This window comes from Monodelphis domestica, chromosome 1 (assembly GCF_027887165.1).
Source record: "Monodelphis domestica isolate mMonDom1 chromosome 1, mMonDom1.pri, whole genome shotgun sequence".
NCBI classification, from domain to species: domain Eukaryota; kingdom Metazoa; phylum Chordata; class Mammalia; order Didelphimorphia; family Didelphidae; genus Monodelphis; species Monodelphis domestica.
The window spans coordinates 530,752,038-530,768,458 of NC_077227.1; the positions used below are offsets into that span (position 1 = coordinate 530,752,038).

At 33.4% G+C, this 16,421-nt stretch overlaps 1 protein-coding gene across 2 annotated transcripts in view; it reads right to left on the bottom strand.

Annotated features, from left to right (window-relative positions):
* The window catches only part of HEATR5B (HEAT repeat containing 5B), a 147,087-nt gene that overhangs the window by 13,748 nt on the left and 116,918 nt on the right, over positions 1 to 16,421 (bottom strand). For both annotated transcript variants that reach the window (XM_007476089.2, XM_001380840.4), the window contains 2 exons: positions 9,220 to 9,444; positions 4,969 to 5,120 (listed from right to left, as the gene is read on the bottom strand). In XM_007476089.2, the coding sequence (XP_007476151.2) occupies positions 4,969 to 5,120; positions 9,220 to 9,444 (377 nt within the window). The remainder of the gene's footprint in view (positions 1 to 4,968; positions 5,121 to 9,219; positions 9,445 to 16,421) is intronic.

A 16,421-nucleotide genomic window follows, 5' to 3' on the forward strand; every position in this document is an offset into this window, starting at 1 on the left:
TTTGAACATCTTTACTATCTTTCCTGCCTGTGGGATTGTTGGGTACAGTCAGACTAAAGGTGCCACTTGAAATAGAATAGTAAACTGAGGGGAAACTATTTCTTATTGAAATAGAGAAGATAAACTGAGAGGAACTGCTTCTTCTGCAATGACTGCTGTTCTCTGGCTTATGAATAGAGAGAACTTTTAAGGGAACCTGAAACTGCTTATTTGTAATGGAGGTAGAAATGAGAAATGCTGAGGGATGCTGCCACACAGGGATGCTGGTACACAGGGGAATGGCTACACAAGGGAACTGCTCTGGGGTTTTCTCTGGGGTCTGCCTACTAATCCCTACTGATGGCTGATGGATTGATCAATCTATTTCCTAACTTACTTTCCTCCCTCACCCTCTTCCTTAACCACCCTCATCTGGAAACCTTTGGCTTCCTCCCTCCACCCCTGAGTGGACTATAAAATACTCTAGTTTTCTTTCTCAGGTAAGGGGTTTATTTTGATAACAGGATGGGAAACTGAGGTGAGAGGGATGAGGATGTCCCTAATCTAAATTGAGGAAGAATTTAAGGATTTGAGAAAGTAGTCCAGTCATAAACTGACTCTAAGACAATTAGGGAGATGGAGGACAACAGCCTTTTAAAATCTTCTTTCTTCTTCTTCAAAAAGTCAGCAAGGTCTCTCAGCTTAATTTCTAAAGTCCCCCCCCCCCAAGGGTCCTTCAGTCTGAGACAACTCTCTCAAGAGAGAAAACAAAATTTAAAGTCTCTCAGTTTCTCCTGAACAGCTCAATTCTCAAATACACCACCAACTCAAAAGCCAAGTTTCTCCTTCTTGTCAACTTCAGCTGTCCAAAGCCAGAGAACCCCAAAACCAAGTCAGCCCCACGAGGGTCTTTCAGTCAGGTTTTTCAACCTCTAGAGAGAGTGACTCCCAGTCCAGTCCCCTCCCCCTGGTCAGCTCAACTGCCCACTCCTGGGAATATTCCGTTTTGGAAACTCCTTCTTTTGATTGACAGATAGGTCTCCAGGTTAGGTCCCCAGTTTCTTGCATCTTGGTTTACAAGTTCTCTCTTTCTCCAGCCTCTACCACACTAGCCAGCTCAGTAGATTGAGAGCTGGGCCCAGAGACAGGAGGTTCTGGGTCAAATCTAGCTTCAGATACTTCCTAGCTGTGTGACCCTGGGCAAGTCACTTAATCCCCACTGCCTAACCCTCACTTTTCTGCTTTGGGACCAAAGCACAATATTGATTCTAAGAGAGAAGGTAAGGGTTTAAAAAAAAAAATTTATCTTGTCAAGACAGGTCAATTCTTTATATGAAACAGAGGTAGAGATGACAAAACATCTGGATGTTGTCAATTGAAGAGTGGAGAAGAGGGAGTTCTTTGCCAATGGTACCAATTTTTTTTTCAAGGAAATAGAAGGCAAGAATCTCAGCTGAGAGCATAGGAGGATGGAGTACTGTGGGAACCTTGAGAATCGATGAAAAGTTTTGGGAAAGCTGCTGTGGTGAGTGGGATAGTGAATTGATTAGGGAACTGAAAAAAGATTCCTTGCTCTTGAGGTTCCAATTGAGATTATGTAACATGAACTTATAGTGGACTCAGCTTGGTTTCATGATTTTGTTCAGCAGCACGTGAGTAGGAGTGAAGGCAGTAGATAGTGGAAGTAATCCAATCTTGAAATTTGAAAGGGCAAAATCTTTTCTAGAACAAGGGAGTTATGGAACCCTAGAAACAAGAAGAGTATAGAGATGAACTGGTTCACCAGGGGGTCAAGATGAGGAAGAAAAGAGAATATATGTGCAATGCAGTAGGAATGATGGCATGGGAAAGAAATGAAAGTTCAAGGGATTAGAGGTCTTAGGGAGAAAGTAGAAGAGGTAAAGTGGAATAACAACAGATTGTGATCAGATAAAAGGAATTTCAGGATTTATGAACATGGATGCAGAATATTTGTGATAGGAAAATCAATGTTATCATAATCTCTATATATGGCTATAGTGAGATAGAGGAAGAGTTCATGTAAAATGAATAAATTGAGGAATTGGGAGATTAGTGTAATTTCAGGAATATATATATATATATATATTGAAGTATCCTAGTATAAGGACAGGAGTTGGGGAGGAAAGACTGTGAACCAGGGTCTGAACCCATTGATGAAGAAAAGAGAGAACCTTGGATGCCTGTGGACAATCACTGCCATAATATTTAATAGGTGATAATGTACTGAATGAAACTCAAAGGAGGAGAAATTATCGAATGTAGGTGGCCACACATTGTACATATCTGGCATAAGACAGAAGGGTAAAGCAGGCTGGCAGATCATGCTCGCTTAAAGATCAATGGAAGGGCCTAGGCAAAGAGGCCCTGTGGTGGTAAAGGTGGCTATAGATTGTACCTGACCAGAATTGAATGGAAGGATCCAGGCAAGGGAGGCCCTAGGGGCCTAGAGTGGTTTTGTTATGTTCTGATGAGGTTGAAAGAAAAAAAGGAGAAGGGAATGGTGACACTAAGAAGGGTAAAGGAAAGTTAGGATGGGACAAATTAACCAGTATCAAAAATGAAAAAGAAGAATTCAAAACAACAGAAAAAGAAATAAATGATATTAGAAACAATTTTGCTCAACTATATGCCAACAAACTAACAACTTAATTTAGATGCATGAATTTTTAAAAAATATATAAACCAGAGAACTCAAAATCACAATCATAAAAAAAGAAATTGAACAAATGAAATCCTTTTTAAAAAAAGCATGTGGATTACAAGTGAATTCTATCTAATATTCAATGAGCAACTAATTTCAATATTATATAAACTATCTGCAAAAATAGCAAAAAAAAGGGATACTACCAAATTACATTTAAGGGATATATATATATATATATATATAGTCTTGATATCTAAACTAGAGAAAGTGACCTCAGAGAAAGAAAACAATAGGCTAATATCTCTAAAGAATACTAAAGCAAAAAGAAAAAAAATTAATTGTTAGTAAAAAAACCACAACATATCACAAAGATTATACACTATGACCAGGTTGGATTTATACCAGGAATACAGGTTAGTTTAATATTAAGAAAATTATAAATGTAATTGACCATGTGAATAATATTAACATTATTTTGTAATAGTATACATATGGGTTCTATGTGCATCTTAGTATTGGTATATATGTCTTAGTATGTGTGTCCCAAGGAGTTTATACATTCCATAATTATTTTAAATGAAATTTCTCTTTAAACTATTTCCAGCTGGGTTTGGTTGGTAATAGAAATGCTGAAAATTTATTAGAATACAAATTGTTTATCCTGATAAACTCCCTTAAAATTGTTCACTTGAATTTACTTATTTCTCTCCATTCTCATTTTCTTATTTCAAAGTTCCTATCTAGCACTAATCTTTTCATTAGGATTGCTTGGAAGTAGTCTATTTCACTGAAAACTCCCCCTAGTTGGATATTTACTTCCTAGGTAAGTTATTCTTAGTTGTACAGCTTTGTTTTTTACTTTCTGGAATAACTCATTCCATGCTCTCCACAGCTTGATAGTTGGTAGATGCTTAACTAAGTCTTGTATGATTCTGACTGTTTAGTATTTGAACTCTTTTTTTTCTGGCTGTTTACAATATATTTTCTTTGCCCTGAATTTGGGCAATTATGCTCCTAGAAGCTTTCATTTTTGTTTTTGTTTTTGTTTTTTCAAGAGGCAACTGGTGGATTTTTTTTTTTAATTTTGCAGTCTTCTAATATATCTGGGTAGTTTCCCCCCGTAATTTCCTGAAATAGAATATCCAGCATCATTCTTTTTGGTTATGGCTTTTAAATAGCTTAATGAGTCTTAAATGATCTCTTCTTAATCTATTTTCTAATTAATTTGTTTTTTATATGAAATACCTTGTATTTTCTACTTTTTTCATTTATTTTCTTTGTTTTAACATTTTTTATTGTCTTGTGGATTCACTACTTTCTGTCTGGTTTGTCTACTTTTTAGGGAGTCTATTACTTGAGTAAATGTTTGTACCATTTGTTGATTCTATTCCCAAGTTTGTCCTCTAAAAACTATCATTTTTTCCCAAATTTTTTTCTCAGGCACTCATTTCCTTTGTAAGGCCATTCTTTTAGTCTTAAAAAAAAAATAAAACTCTTGCTTCATTTCCTTTAGGAATTCTAACTGATTTTGTGACCAAGCTATAGTTATTTTCTTAGAGACTTTGCTTAAATGTACTTTGGAGTTATTCTTCTCTTCTGGGTTTGTATCTTAGGCAACCCTGGCATTACCAAAGCTTTTAAAATTTACTCATTTTCCAGACTTACTTTCTGAATTGGGACAGATTCTATGTTAGGCTTTGCATATTTCTGGGATGAATATATTCACTTGGTATAGTTCTACACTATTTTATCTAGTGTCCTGATTGTTGGCCCTGTTCTGATACTATGGGCTGACTTTGATATCCTCTTTTATGGTTTAAAGCAACAGCTCAGGAGACCTCTTATAGCTCCAAGATGCCCTCTCTGGGTTCAGAGGGACAGACCATTAGGTCCTATTATAATTCTAGGGTATTGCTCCATAATTCCAGTTCACCCTTACTCCATAATTTCTGCCCTTGTTACTTGTTTTGAGATTGTATATGTGATTTTGTATTGGAAAGATGACTCAATGGAACTTCTTCATAAATTTCATATCACTACTTAGACTAGAACTTCTCTCAGAACATTGTTGGAAGCGTTGTTGGAAGAACCAGACTACAGTTTCCTTTTATACCACCATCTTGGCTAGGTCCATATCCAATCAAATTTTATTTTTACTTCTTCATTCAAAAATTAATAAACTATGATACTCATATCAATTTCTATTACATTTATAAGTTTCACTTATTACTGTTTGATTTTTTGAATTATGCAAATAAACCTACTCAAAATATCCATGATAGATTGGCATCAAATTTCATGAAAAAAAAATTAGTATAACTTACCCATGGATCACAAGAATTCAGTGCATTTTTAAATCTGTTCATGCAGCCATTCTGTAATGACTGGACTCCAATTATTTCAGTACTAGCGGACCATAGGAAGAGAGCAATAGCTGTAAGCATGCTCACTTCATCAGGAATAGGCATTGAATCATCTGCAAATAAACAAAAGGAGAATAGTGACCTTCTATATTTACTTAAAAATTGAAATACTGAATGAATCCATTTACAATGAATTAACAACAATTAATAAAAATCATTATAAGCAGAGAAGCTATCTTGCTATTCAGAAGTGCACATGAGAATTCTTTTGGAAGATACCAAATACCATACAAGAGACCTTTTTGTGTCATGGACATCTTTAACCATCTGCTGGACCACTTCTTAGAATGTTTCTTCCTACATTCATAATTGAAAGAAATATCAAATTTCAGCAAGGGGACATTGAAAATAAAGATGTAGGCTTTTCCCCCCAACCACAGTAATGGACTACTCATTAAGAGGTCCTGCCATATACCTTGTTCACTTTATTTTGTGTGTGTATCCTGTGTACTTTATTGTGATTATTTCTGGTGAGGTAAGAGAGTATGATAATAGATGGAATCCTGGAGTTCAGTTAGGGATCTTGGTTTAAATCCTATCTCAAATATTTACTTGTATAATTATGAACATGTCCCCTATTAAGGGTTTCTTTTTCCTCACCTGTAAAATAGGGTTAATATTTAATATTTAAATATATAAATAAATATTTAAATAATAGTATTTATACTATTTATCTGACCAAGTTGTTGTGAAAAGGGTCATTGCATACAAAAGTATCATGTAAGTATAAATTACTGTTATATTAATAACTGCAATATAATTCATCAATGATATAACAAAAAAACTAGGTACAAATTCTGCTAACTAAAATGGGAACCCAAAAGATAACAGATTTGAATGCAGAGCATAACTGATAAAAACAGAATAAAAGAAAAATTATATAACTCACTAGGAAATTTCAGATTATTAAAGATTAAATGCAATCTTCTAAAAACAAAAACATGCAGGCTAACTGATTTAAAAAGTCAAAGACATCTAAGGGCAATACAATATTTATTTACTCTGCACTGAAAGACTACATACTTCCACAGGACTCCAAAAAAGTAAATTTGGCACAATTTCTTTAATCATAGCTATACTCTTTTAACTGGAGTCTGGAAAAAAAATTTCAGGTGAATCTTAATACCTGGCATTTCTTCCTATCAAATATTTGATAAAATAAACATGAGTCAATTCTAGTGGGTAGAATAAGTTCATTAATAACATTCAAAAAATGGTCTCATGACCCCCACACTCCAATGATTTATGATTTCGTCAACATGGTTACTCTCTCTAAGGATTTAGATCACATACAGTCCAATATTCTCAATGTTGCTTACTCTGTACCAAAATTTAAAATTCCTAGAATAAATATAAGAATAAATATATCCCTCATTTAATGTAAAACCTCTACAGAATTAGTAACTCAATCAATTATGAAACAAATTTATATTGCAAAAAGCATACCAACTCAGTTTATAAGATCTGGAGTCCCTAGGCACCACTTCATGCTTGCCTCTTTGTCCCTATTTGTATATCACCAGTCAGACTGGCCAACTATATTTGTGTGTTATGTGTAAACCTTAAAAATTCTTAGACTTATAAATGTTGGAAATTTCACCATTGGGAAATTTCATACTTGAAAAATTTCCTACTGATAGTGGGAACTCTATTGGAATGTGAACCCCATTGGCATGGGAGGTTCCTCCTCCTCCCTTCTTAAGATTACTTTAGGACAGAAACCTTCTGCTAAACAATGGAAAGGGCTTTGACCTATGCTTAAGCATAGAACAGGAAGTTCTTTGAGTCATGATTGATTTTAGAATTGATACAATCTCCACCCTACTCAGTCCTAACAGGATTTAGGAAGGGCTGCAGCATAGATCAAAATTTAATTATTTGAGAATATGACCTTCAACAGACATGTGCAAAGCCACAGACCTCTGGGCGGTCCTGGGTTAAGCTAGAGCCACCATTGGCACAGGGAAGACACGGACAGTGATTGGTAGATGTGAGAAATGAGGGGAGGAAACTTGGATGGTTTCCTTAAAGATAGTAGCTTCTGAGGACTAGAGGAGGTTGGAGAGGTTTTGCTCTGAGAGGTTGTGCTCTGAGAAGCTTGCTCTGAAGGAAGCTGGAGGTGGAGGCCCCTGAGACTGTTTCTCCATTTTGGTCACGTGAGTGATAGGGACTGATCTCTTTTCTTGCCTCAGCTATCTAAGGGCTTGGGCCTTTTGGCCCAGCCTAAACAGAGGGGGTATTTAAGCCCTATTCCCTTCTCTCCCTTTTCTCTTTCTCTCTCTAATACCTTTCTTCCTCCTGTTTATAATTAAACTCCATAAAAGGTTGACTGCTGACTTGAGTTTTCATTAAGGAATTACTTAGCTGAATTCCTTGGTTACCTTAAATTAATATATATCAGTCTTTAAGTGATTTCCTTGTCACAATGGCTAACTTATAGCAACTTCTCCAAACAATGAGTAGTATTTTGCCTTGAATAAAGCCTCTACCAATTTTGTTATTGTAGCTCTACTAATGAGGATACCAATCATTAGTTAAATAAACCATCATGATAAGAATTACAAAGCCATGTTGGCACAAACTTTTTTGTTTTTGTTTTCATATAGGAAGAGATCAGTAACTCCAAATAATGAGAAATATATAGAAAAGACAACTCACTAATGAAAAGGGACTGAGACTTATTATAGTAGGAACAATGAGGTAAATTTAAACTGATCATAGTATTATAATTTTAAATATCCTATTTTTTAATCTTATTGAAAATAAAGTCACATTAAGTGTTAATAAGTTTATCAGATATCAATATTTTTCTGATAAGCATATAATTTTAAGCACATTTAGTCCTCATTAATTTTTTAAGAATATTAAAAAATTGAGAAAACATTTTATTCATAACAGATTATATAAAATCCTTTAAGAGCTAAGTGGACCAAATTAGTACTTTTCTTATTAAAGTAATTAAACTTGTATCCCTTCAAAATAAAGTCTAACTTCAATTGACAAGAACAAAGGAAAACAAGAAAAATAAAAATGCCTGTAAATGATTATATGTGTGAATGTTGATTTCTCTTATTTTTCAGATTGTTAAACAATGCTGTATTGTTAGGAGTGATTTTTATTTCATCTGAGGGTTGCCTTCCTCTCTATCCTTGGTGTCATAGTCCTTTGATTAGAGGAAAAATAGAACTTCCGTAAATGATATTCACCTATCCTACGAATCAGTGATTACTTGCATTTATAGCAGTGGCCCTTCTTCCTGTGTGAAAATCTGAATGTATCTCCTGGGAAGTTTCTAATGAATATCAAAGAGACTCTTCTAGAGTAGAAGTGTCCAACAAGTCATCTACAACATTCCTGAGTGTACCCTGGACCAGATTACAATATAACTGGAAATAAGACCATATTAAGATGCAAATAGGAAATATTTAACAAAATTAAGTGAAACATGATAAAGTATAGATTACATGTTAAAACTAAGTCAACATGTATCTCACAGGGATTGTATATACAATTTAGTAGGCAATGTTTCTATTTGAGCTTGATACCACTGTTCTAGATTATTACCACAGGTAACTTCATAAGAACAAATTGTCTTATCAATGGATTAGGGCCATCTTAGTCATGAAGTCTAAAAAAACTGAGAATTATTAACATTCCCCTACCATAGGTATTAGAAAATATTATTTAAGTAACATTGACCTATGTTTCTAAATCAAGTAATGCAATCATTTCCTCTGAACAAAGAACATCAAATATGAATGGAATATGTAATATAAATCAACATGTTATCTCAACTTTGGTTAGCAACATAAACAAAAGTGATTGCATTTTTTTGAGCTATCGAATAAACTCAATTTTGGTTTTAAAGGTCAGGACTTTCAGAAGTAAAAATTATGCTGTTGTTTAGAGTTTTAAAAAACATCTATTCTCTACTTGCTATATGGTAGAGATAAAACCTGTATTAGAGTGGTAGGACAGGTACATGAGAAATAAAAACTTTTTTTATTACTTTGCTTCATTGTAAATAGTAAAATCTGTAATTTAGAGAATGGTGCAGAAATAACTCAAAAAGGCCAAATGTACTCATTCACCTGAATGAATTAATAAGTTTGTGGACCTGACAGACATATTATACATTTCTGATTAGGTTACCTGGTTGAGAATATTCTAGGATACATGCAAGGGTGCTACGAATTAGATCAGTCCATTGCTTTTGAGTTTGATCGGTCTTAGCCATTGAAAGAGTCACAATGTTTTTAATTCCTTGTAGGGCTGCACTAACTGGGAGAGGTACTTGGTTATCCCCTGATTTAATTGCTGTGTCTTTCAATATTCTTGCAATCAGAAACAGGATTGTGGGTAATATTGTCATACATCCTGAAACAGAAACAAAGGATAACATAATGACAATTCCTGCAATTTATCTTTTCAACAGATACTCATTTAACAAGCATTTATTAAGCACTTATACTACATGTTGAGTACTTTTCAAAATTATCTCTTTAACTAGGTTACTAGTAAACATTTACTATATTTCTATGACTGTATAACCTTAGATGTTACAAAGTATTAGATAATAGACATCATAGACCAAAGAAAGAAGCAGAATTTATATTTTTCTTTACTTTATCTTGTTCTGTAGTTTTTATTCTTCCATTATTTTTCTTGCTTAATACTCATTGATCTTTAGTTTCTAATTGTATCTGATCTTTCACATCATGAAAATGAGAGAAGAAAAAAAAGGGGGAAGTCAAAGGGGCTTTGGAATATTCCTCAATGATTTAGACAACCATAAAATAACTCCAGGACTAGTACATTATTCAGTATCCTAATGTCAACTTTTGAAGGCTCAGAGAGAACAAAAAAGTAAAAAGTTACCAAAAACAATAACAACAGAATTTTCTTTGGAAGGGACATTAAATTATATCCAGTCCAACACCCAGACAATAGTAGAAACCCTCTATGACATCTAGTATATATGATTATCCAGCTTCTATTTATCACTTTTAGTGACAGGACATTCTTTGCTTTGTAAGGTGGTCCATGTGGACAGTAAGACAATTCTTCCTTATACTGTCAAAATTCTCATAAACCTAACTTCTTAGAGTAGTTTTCTTGAACTTCAAAGAATATATTCATCTCTTCTTTGTAACAGTCCTTCAAATATTTGGAAATATAGCTAGATGAGACCCTGGGGATCATCTAGGCTAGTACAATTTCTTTATTTAAATAGGAATCCTCTCTAAAAAATCTACTAGTGATAATGCAATATTTATTTTTTTCAATAGTTTCCACATCCTTCATCTCATATTCATCTAGGATTCCTGTAATTTATTAGTATATTGAAAACGTATTGGCCCAAATGTGGTGTGCAAGGACAGAATCACAATGGGACAAATTATATTTTGACTACGGCACAGAATAACAGAAGTTTGAATTTATGAGTTTGAATGGAATTCAGAAGCTGTTTTATCAATGTTTCTACTCACGTATTAACTTTATTTTCTTTAAGCAACTCTGCTATTGACTAATTTCACATGTTTTCCATAATTCTATCCTGGGCCCTCTTCTCATCTTCTCATTTCTTCCTATAATAATATTTCACTTGGTGATTTCATCCGTTCCCATGGGTTGGCATCACTTCATGAAAACACTCTAGGCATGATGCTTCACAAATATGTCTAACTGTACTTAACCTAACTCAAGCTTCTACAATTTACCCACAAGATATCATTAGAAACTCCATTAACACCTTGAAGAAATCCAAACACACTATGACCATAGCTGCCCTGCTCTATAAATCTATAGTAGCAAATGAAGTTATTTTGGCTTCTATTATGATGATTGAGATTTTCTTTTTTCACTAAGTGATCACAAATCATTAACTAAGAATTATGGAATAAATGAAAGGATGGGGTGTAATGGAATAAGTATTTATGTAGTACCTACTAGATGTTAAGCACTTACAAATATTATCTCATATGATTCTCATAATCCTGGGAGACAGGAGCTATTATTTTATTTTATAGTTGAGGAAACTGAGGCAAAGAGAGGTTAAGTGATTTCTCCAAGGTCACAGAGCTGGTAAGTTTATGAGACCAAATCTGAATTCAGGTTTTCCTGATTCTAGGTCCAGTGGTCTGTCCACAGTAGCACCTAGCTACCTTTAAATTGACATCAACCTTGCTATTCTAATACTTTCCAGAAAATATACTTTAATCCCCCTTTTGAAATTCATAGGTTTGTTCATCTTTAGGCTTCTTTTTTTGTAAAGATGTTTTATTTTACCAATTACATGTAATAACAATCATTGACATAAGTTTTCTGAAATTATAAGATTGAAATTGTCTAGCTCCCTCCCTTCCCTAAAATGGTAAGCAATTTGATCTGGGATATACATGCAAAACATATTTCCATATTGTTCATTGTTGTAAGAAGATCCTCATATAAAACCCAAACCTCAAAATAAAAACACAAATAAACTAAAGTGAAAAGCCATATGCTTTGATTTTCATCCTTTGAACTGCATATGCAGTTCTTTCTCTGGATGTGGGTGGCATTCTTTGTCATAAGTCTTTCAGAATTGTCCTGGATCATTGTATTGCTAAGAGTAGCTAAGTCTTTCACCGCTGATCATCCCATAGTATTGCTGTTACTGTGTACAATGTTCTCCTAGTTCTGCTTATTTCATTCTGCATCAGTTCATGTAGGTCATTCCAGCTCTTTCTGAAATCACCCTGTTCATCATTTCTTATAGCACAATAGTATTCCATCACCATCATATACAAAAATTTATTGAGCCATTCCAATTGATAGACATCCTCTCAGTTTCCAAATCTTTGCCACTACAAAAAGAATTGCTATAAATATTTTTGTACAAGTCCTCCCCCCACCCCTTATTTTACTCTCTTTGGGATACAAAACTAGTAGTGGTATTATTGGATCAGAGGGTATCAAAGTTCCAAATTGCCCTCCAGAATGATTATATCAGTACATAACTCCACTAATGATGCATTAGTGTCCAAATTCTGTCACATTCCTTCCAACATTTATCACTTTTCTTTATTGATCAATCTCATAAATATGAGGTGGTACCACAGAACTGCTTTAATTTGCATTTCTCTAATCAAGAGTAATTTAGAACATTTTAATATGACTATTGATAGTTTTGATTTCTTCATTTGAAAATTGCTTATTCACATCCTTTGTTGATTATATCTGTCAAATACAATGGCTAGTATTCTTAAAAACTTGACCTTGTTCCATATATTTATGTATATTTGAGAAATGATACCTTTATCAGAGAAATTTGTGATGAAAATTTTCCTCAGAAATCCTGGTTACATTGGTTTTGTTTGTACAAAACCCTGTTAATATAGTCAAAATTACTTATTTCATATCTTAAAAAGTTTTCTGTCTCTTGTTTTGTCATAAATTCTTCCTTTCTCCATAGATCTGACAGGTAAACTATTCTATGTTTTCCTAATTTACTTCTGTTTTCATCCTTTATATTTAAATCATATACCCATTTTGACCTTATCTTGGCATAGGGTGTGAGATATCGGTCTATACCTAGTTTCTGCCATACTATTTTCCAGGTTTTCCCAGCAGTTTTTGTCAAATAGTGAGTTCTTATCACAAAAGCTGGGATCTTTGATTTTATTAAACACTAGATTGCTAAGGTCATTTGGCCCTAATCCATTTCATTATATTTCATTCTATTTCTTCACCAGTACCTGATTGCTTTTATGATTACTGCTTTGTAATTCACCTTTGAGCTTCAAGCCACTCTTTTATTCTCCATTTCTCAAATAGTATTGAAAAGTGGTTTTACAATCATCATTATAAACACCTTCAGCAGCCTAACTATTAATTCTTCAGTGCTTAGGGATTTGAACTAATTTTTAAAAGCAAGATATTCTTTATTTCCCGATTTGGGGCTTCAGTTTCTTCTTCATGTGATTTGATATACCCTTTCAAGTTTGAAATCATTCTCCAGTATAGGATTTGAGTATCAGATATATAGAATTTGAACTGCTGGTATTAAATTATCCTTCCTGAGCCACAAACATATATCCCTTTCTCATTCTTACTTTGAACATATTTTTTTAAGTCATGCTTTGTTGTATAACAATTTTTTTCTGTAAGTTTTAACTCATCCTAAATTTTAGTTAATAATAACAATAGATAGCATTTACATAGTGTCTACTGTGTGCTAGGCATTCTGTTAAGCACTTTAAAACATTAACTCATTTTATCCTCACAACAACCCTGGGAGGTAGATACCATTATTATTATCTCCATTGGAAACTAATGCAAATGAAAGTCAAGTGATTCGTTCACACAGCTAGTATATTTTGAACTCAAGTTTAGCATTCTATATACTGTGTCACTTATGTGCCTTTTAGGTCCACTGGTTGTTATCAAAGCCAGGATTACGATCTAAAATTTATGAAGTTGACAAAAAAGGAAAAATGACAAATGCTGAAAGTGCTATGGAAAACCAATATTTTAAGGCACTGTTGGTAAAGCTGTGAATTGATTTAACCATTCTGGAAAATAATTTGGAATTATGACTAAAAAGGGTTTTTGACTCAGCAATGCTGCTATTCAATCTATATCTCAAAAAGATCAAAGACAAGTAAAAAAGGCCAATATGTACAATAATATTTATAGTGATTATTTTTGTTCTGGCAAAGAATTAGAAACCATGGGGAATGCCTGAACAAGCTGTAGTATATGAATAGTACAAAATATTATTGCATTGTAAGAAATGAAGAACAGGTCCTTTTTAGAGGGGAAAAAAACCTGAGTAAACCAATAGAACCTGATGCAAAATAAAGTGAATAGAAGCAGAACAATTTATATAACAATAACAATATTTTAAAGGTAATCAACTTTGAAAGATTTAGAAAACCTAATCAACACAAAGGACTCATGATGAAACAAGCTCTAGATATAGAGCTGGTGGATTCAGAATGCAGAATAACACATATTTACATTTCTTCCTTTGTTTTAAGAAAATTTTGGGACATGGATCATACAGGAATTGTTTTGCATGACTATCCATATTTGCAATAGGTTTTGTTTTTCTTGCCTTCTTGATGGATGGAAGTGGGAAAGGGAGAAAGGGAGAATTCAGAACTAAAAATACAATAAAACTGAACTTTAAGAATAAAATAAAAACTATGAACCCTTAGTTCACTGTACTATTGAATGGCTTTAATTTTTTTAATTCTAAATACTTTTTTAGTGTTTTTTTATAATACATTTAAAATTTTAATAAAAGTTCCATGAAATAAACTTTTAATAAAACTTATAAATTTTATTAAATAAACTTGAATGAAAGTTTATAAACATTTTAATAAATGAGCTTTTATTACTTAAGAAACTATTTAAAACTTTTAGTTAAAAAGAGAAAGTACTGAAATAATTTATTTTTATGTCACAGCTATAACAAACATCTCTGGAAGGTGAGAAGTACAGTATAACTTGCACTTTCTGTATTTTATTGTGTGGTTGTTGACACTGAGTCTCTTTTCATGAATATACAATTTGAATTTCTGCAATTACTTGGGCTACCATGGAAAATACTTGATTTAAGGGATATTCTCAGTTTGGAGTTATATCTCAAATCTTATGCCACCTTAAAACATCACGAAGAGATTTCAATCATCCCCATTTTAGATCTTTTGTTTTCTGTATACTTTACCCTCCCTGAGTTCTTTTCACATCTGTATTGCTAACATATTTAGTTTTAAATAGTTGCTATTAACTGTAGTATATTGGTATTAAGCACACTAGTTACTTATTCAGAAATCCCTCCATTAACACTATGGCAGGAAAGATTGAAATGAATATCGGCTCTCAAGTCCAAAAGAAATAATTATCTTTAACTCTGTGACCAATATGGCTTTTGTAAATGGTCAAATGAGAAAACCGAGATTTTTACAAGATGCTTATATTTATAACTGGCATTTCAACTGCATTTTGGTGACCTGTTGACAAAAAATAAAATTTTAAAATGAAAAATGAGGAAAAGTAAATATACAAATATTCTTACTTTTCCTAAAAGGAAAAACAATATTTTAATAATTTAATTAATTTTTTTCTACTTACCAGATCCAAAATCTGAATTTTATTGACGAGTGAAGTACTAGCTTTATGACTAACTAGCTATATGACCACAGGAAATTATTTCCTTGAACCTAATTTGCACCACCTGCAAAATGATGGAGTCTGACAAGATGATCTGAGTTCCCTTCCAATTCTAAATTTGCTAATACTTTTTTTTAGGATTCTGACATTTTGTATTCTTTGTTATTTTATCCATCTTTCCATCTTTTCTGTGTTTCTTTAAAAAATTTAAGCAGTTTAGCACACAATTTTTATTTAGTATCAGAATTGTATGCCACTCTATATCCAGAGTTCAATTTTTTAATTTCCCTCTTGAGTTGAATTCCACCTTAGAATCTCTGGCTAAGGGAACATACTGGTATTTTCTCTCATTTTTTTTTTTGAAATTTGCTTCCCTAAAATTTATGCCACTTATTCAATCAAGAAACCAAACAATTCTTACTAAGGCAGCACCCTCTCCACTACCACCATCACACCACGCTTGAAAGAAAAGAATATAGTAGGAGGTAATCAAAACTCAGATGTAATTTGTCATAAGACCCATTTCTTTCTCCCAATATTTCTATCAGCAGTAGGGGCTACCTGTGACCAGCTGTGGTTTTCACTAGGGCCAATCATTTCTCTTCACTTCCTTATTTCTGAAGCTCATGTTAATGCATATTCTGCATTTATCACTACTAGTACATTTCAACTTGTTAAGTCTGGCCTGTTTTAAAAATCAACATGTCTACAAGTAATTTGTATTCTTCCCTCAACTAACTAGATCTATTAAATCCCCCATTTCTATTGATGACAACATCATCCAACCCATCACTCATGGCTTGAACACTGTGGCCTTTTCTCCATTGTCCCACACCTGTCCCATTAGTTTTCTCTCCCTCTCTACCTCTCAGTTTATTGCTGCACCGTTTTTTGTTTTTTGTTTTTCTCCTTGATGTACATCCTCTTATTCCCATTACCACCATGATTGTACAGGTCCTTACTTACTCTATCCTAGACTGCTATAAAAGGCTCTTAACCAAACTTTATTCTCTGTCTCTCCAATCTATTCTTCATGTAGCTACTAAAATAGTTTTCCTACTTAGCCATTTTGATCACATGAACCTTCTGCCCAAAACTTTTGTAGCTTCCTAGTACTTAATACTGTAACAAATCTGGCACTCAAGGAACTATACAAATTGTTCCCAGTTTACCTTTCTACCTTAACTTCACCCTAC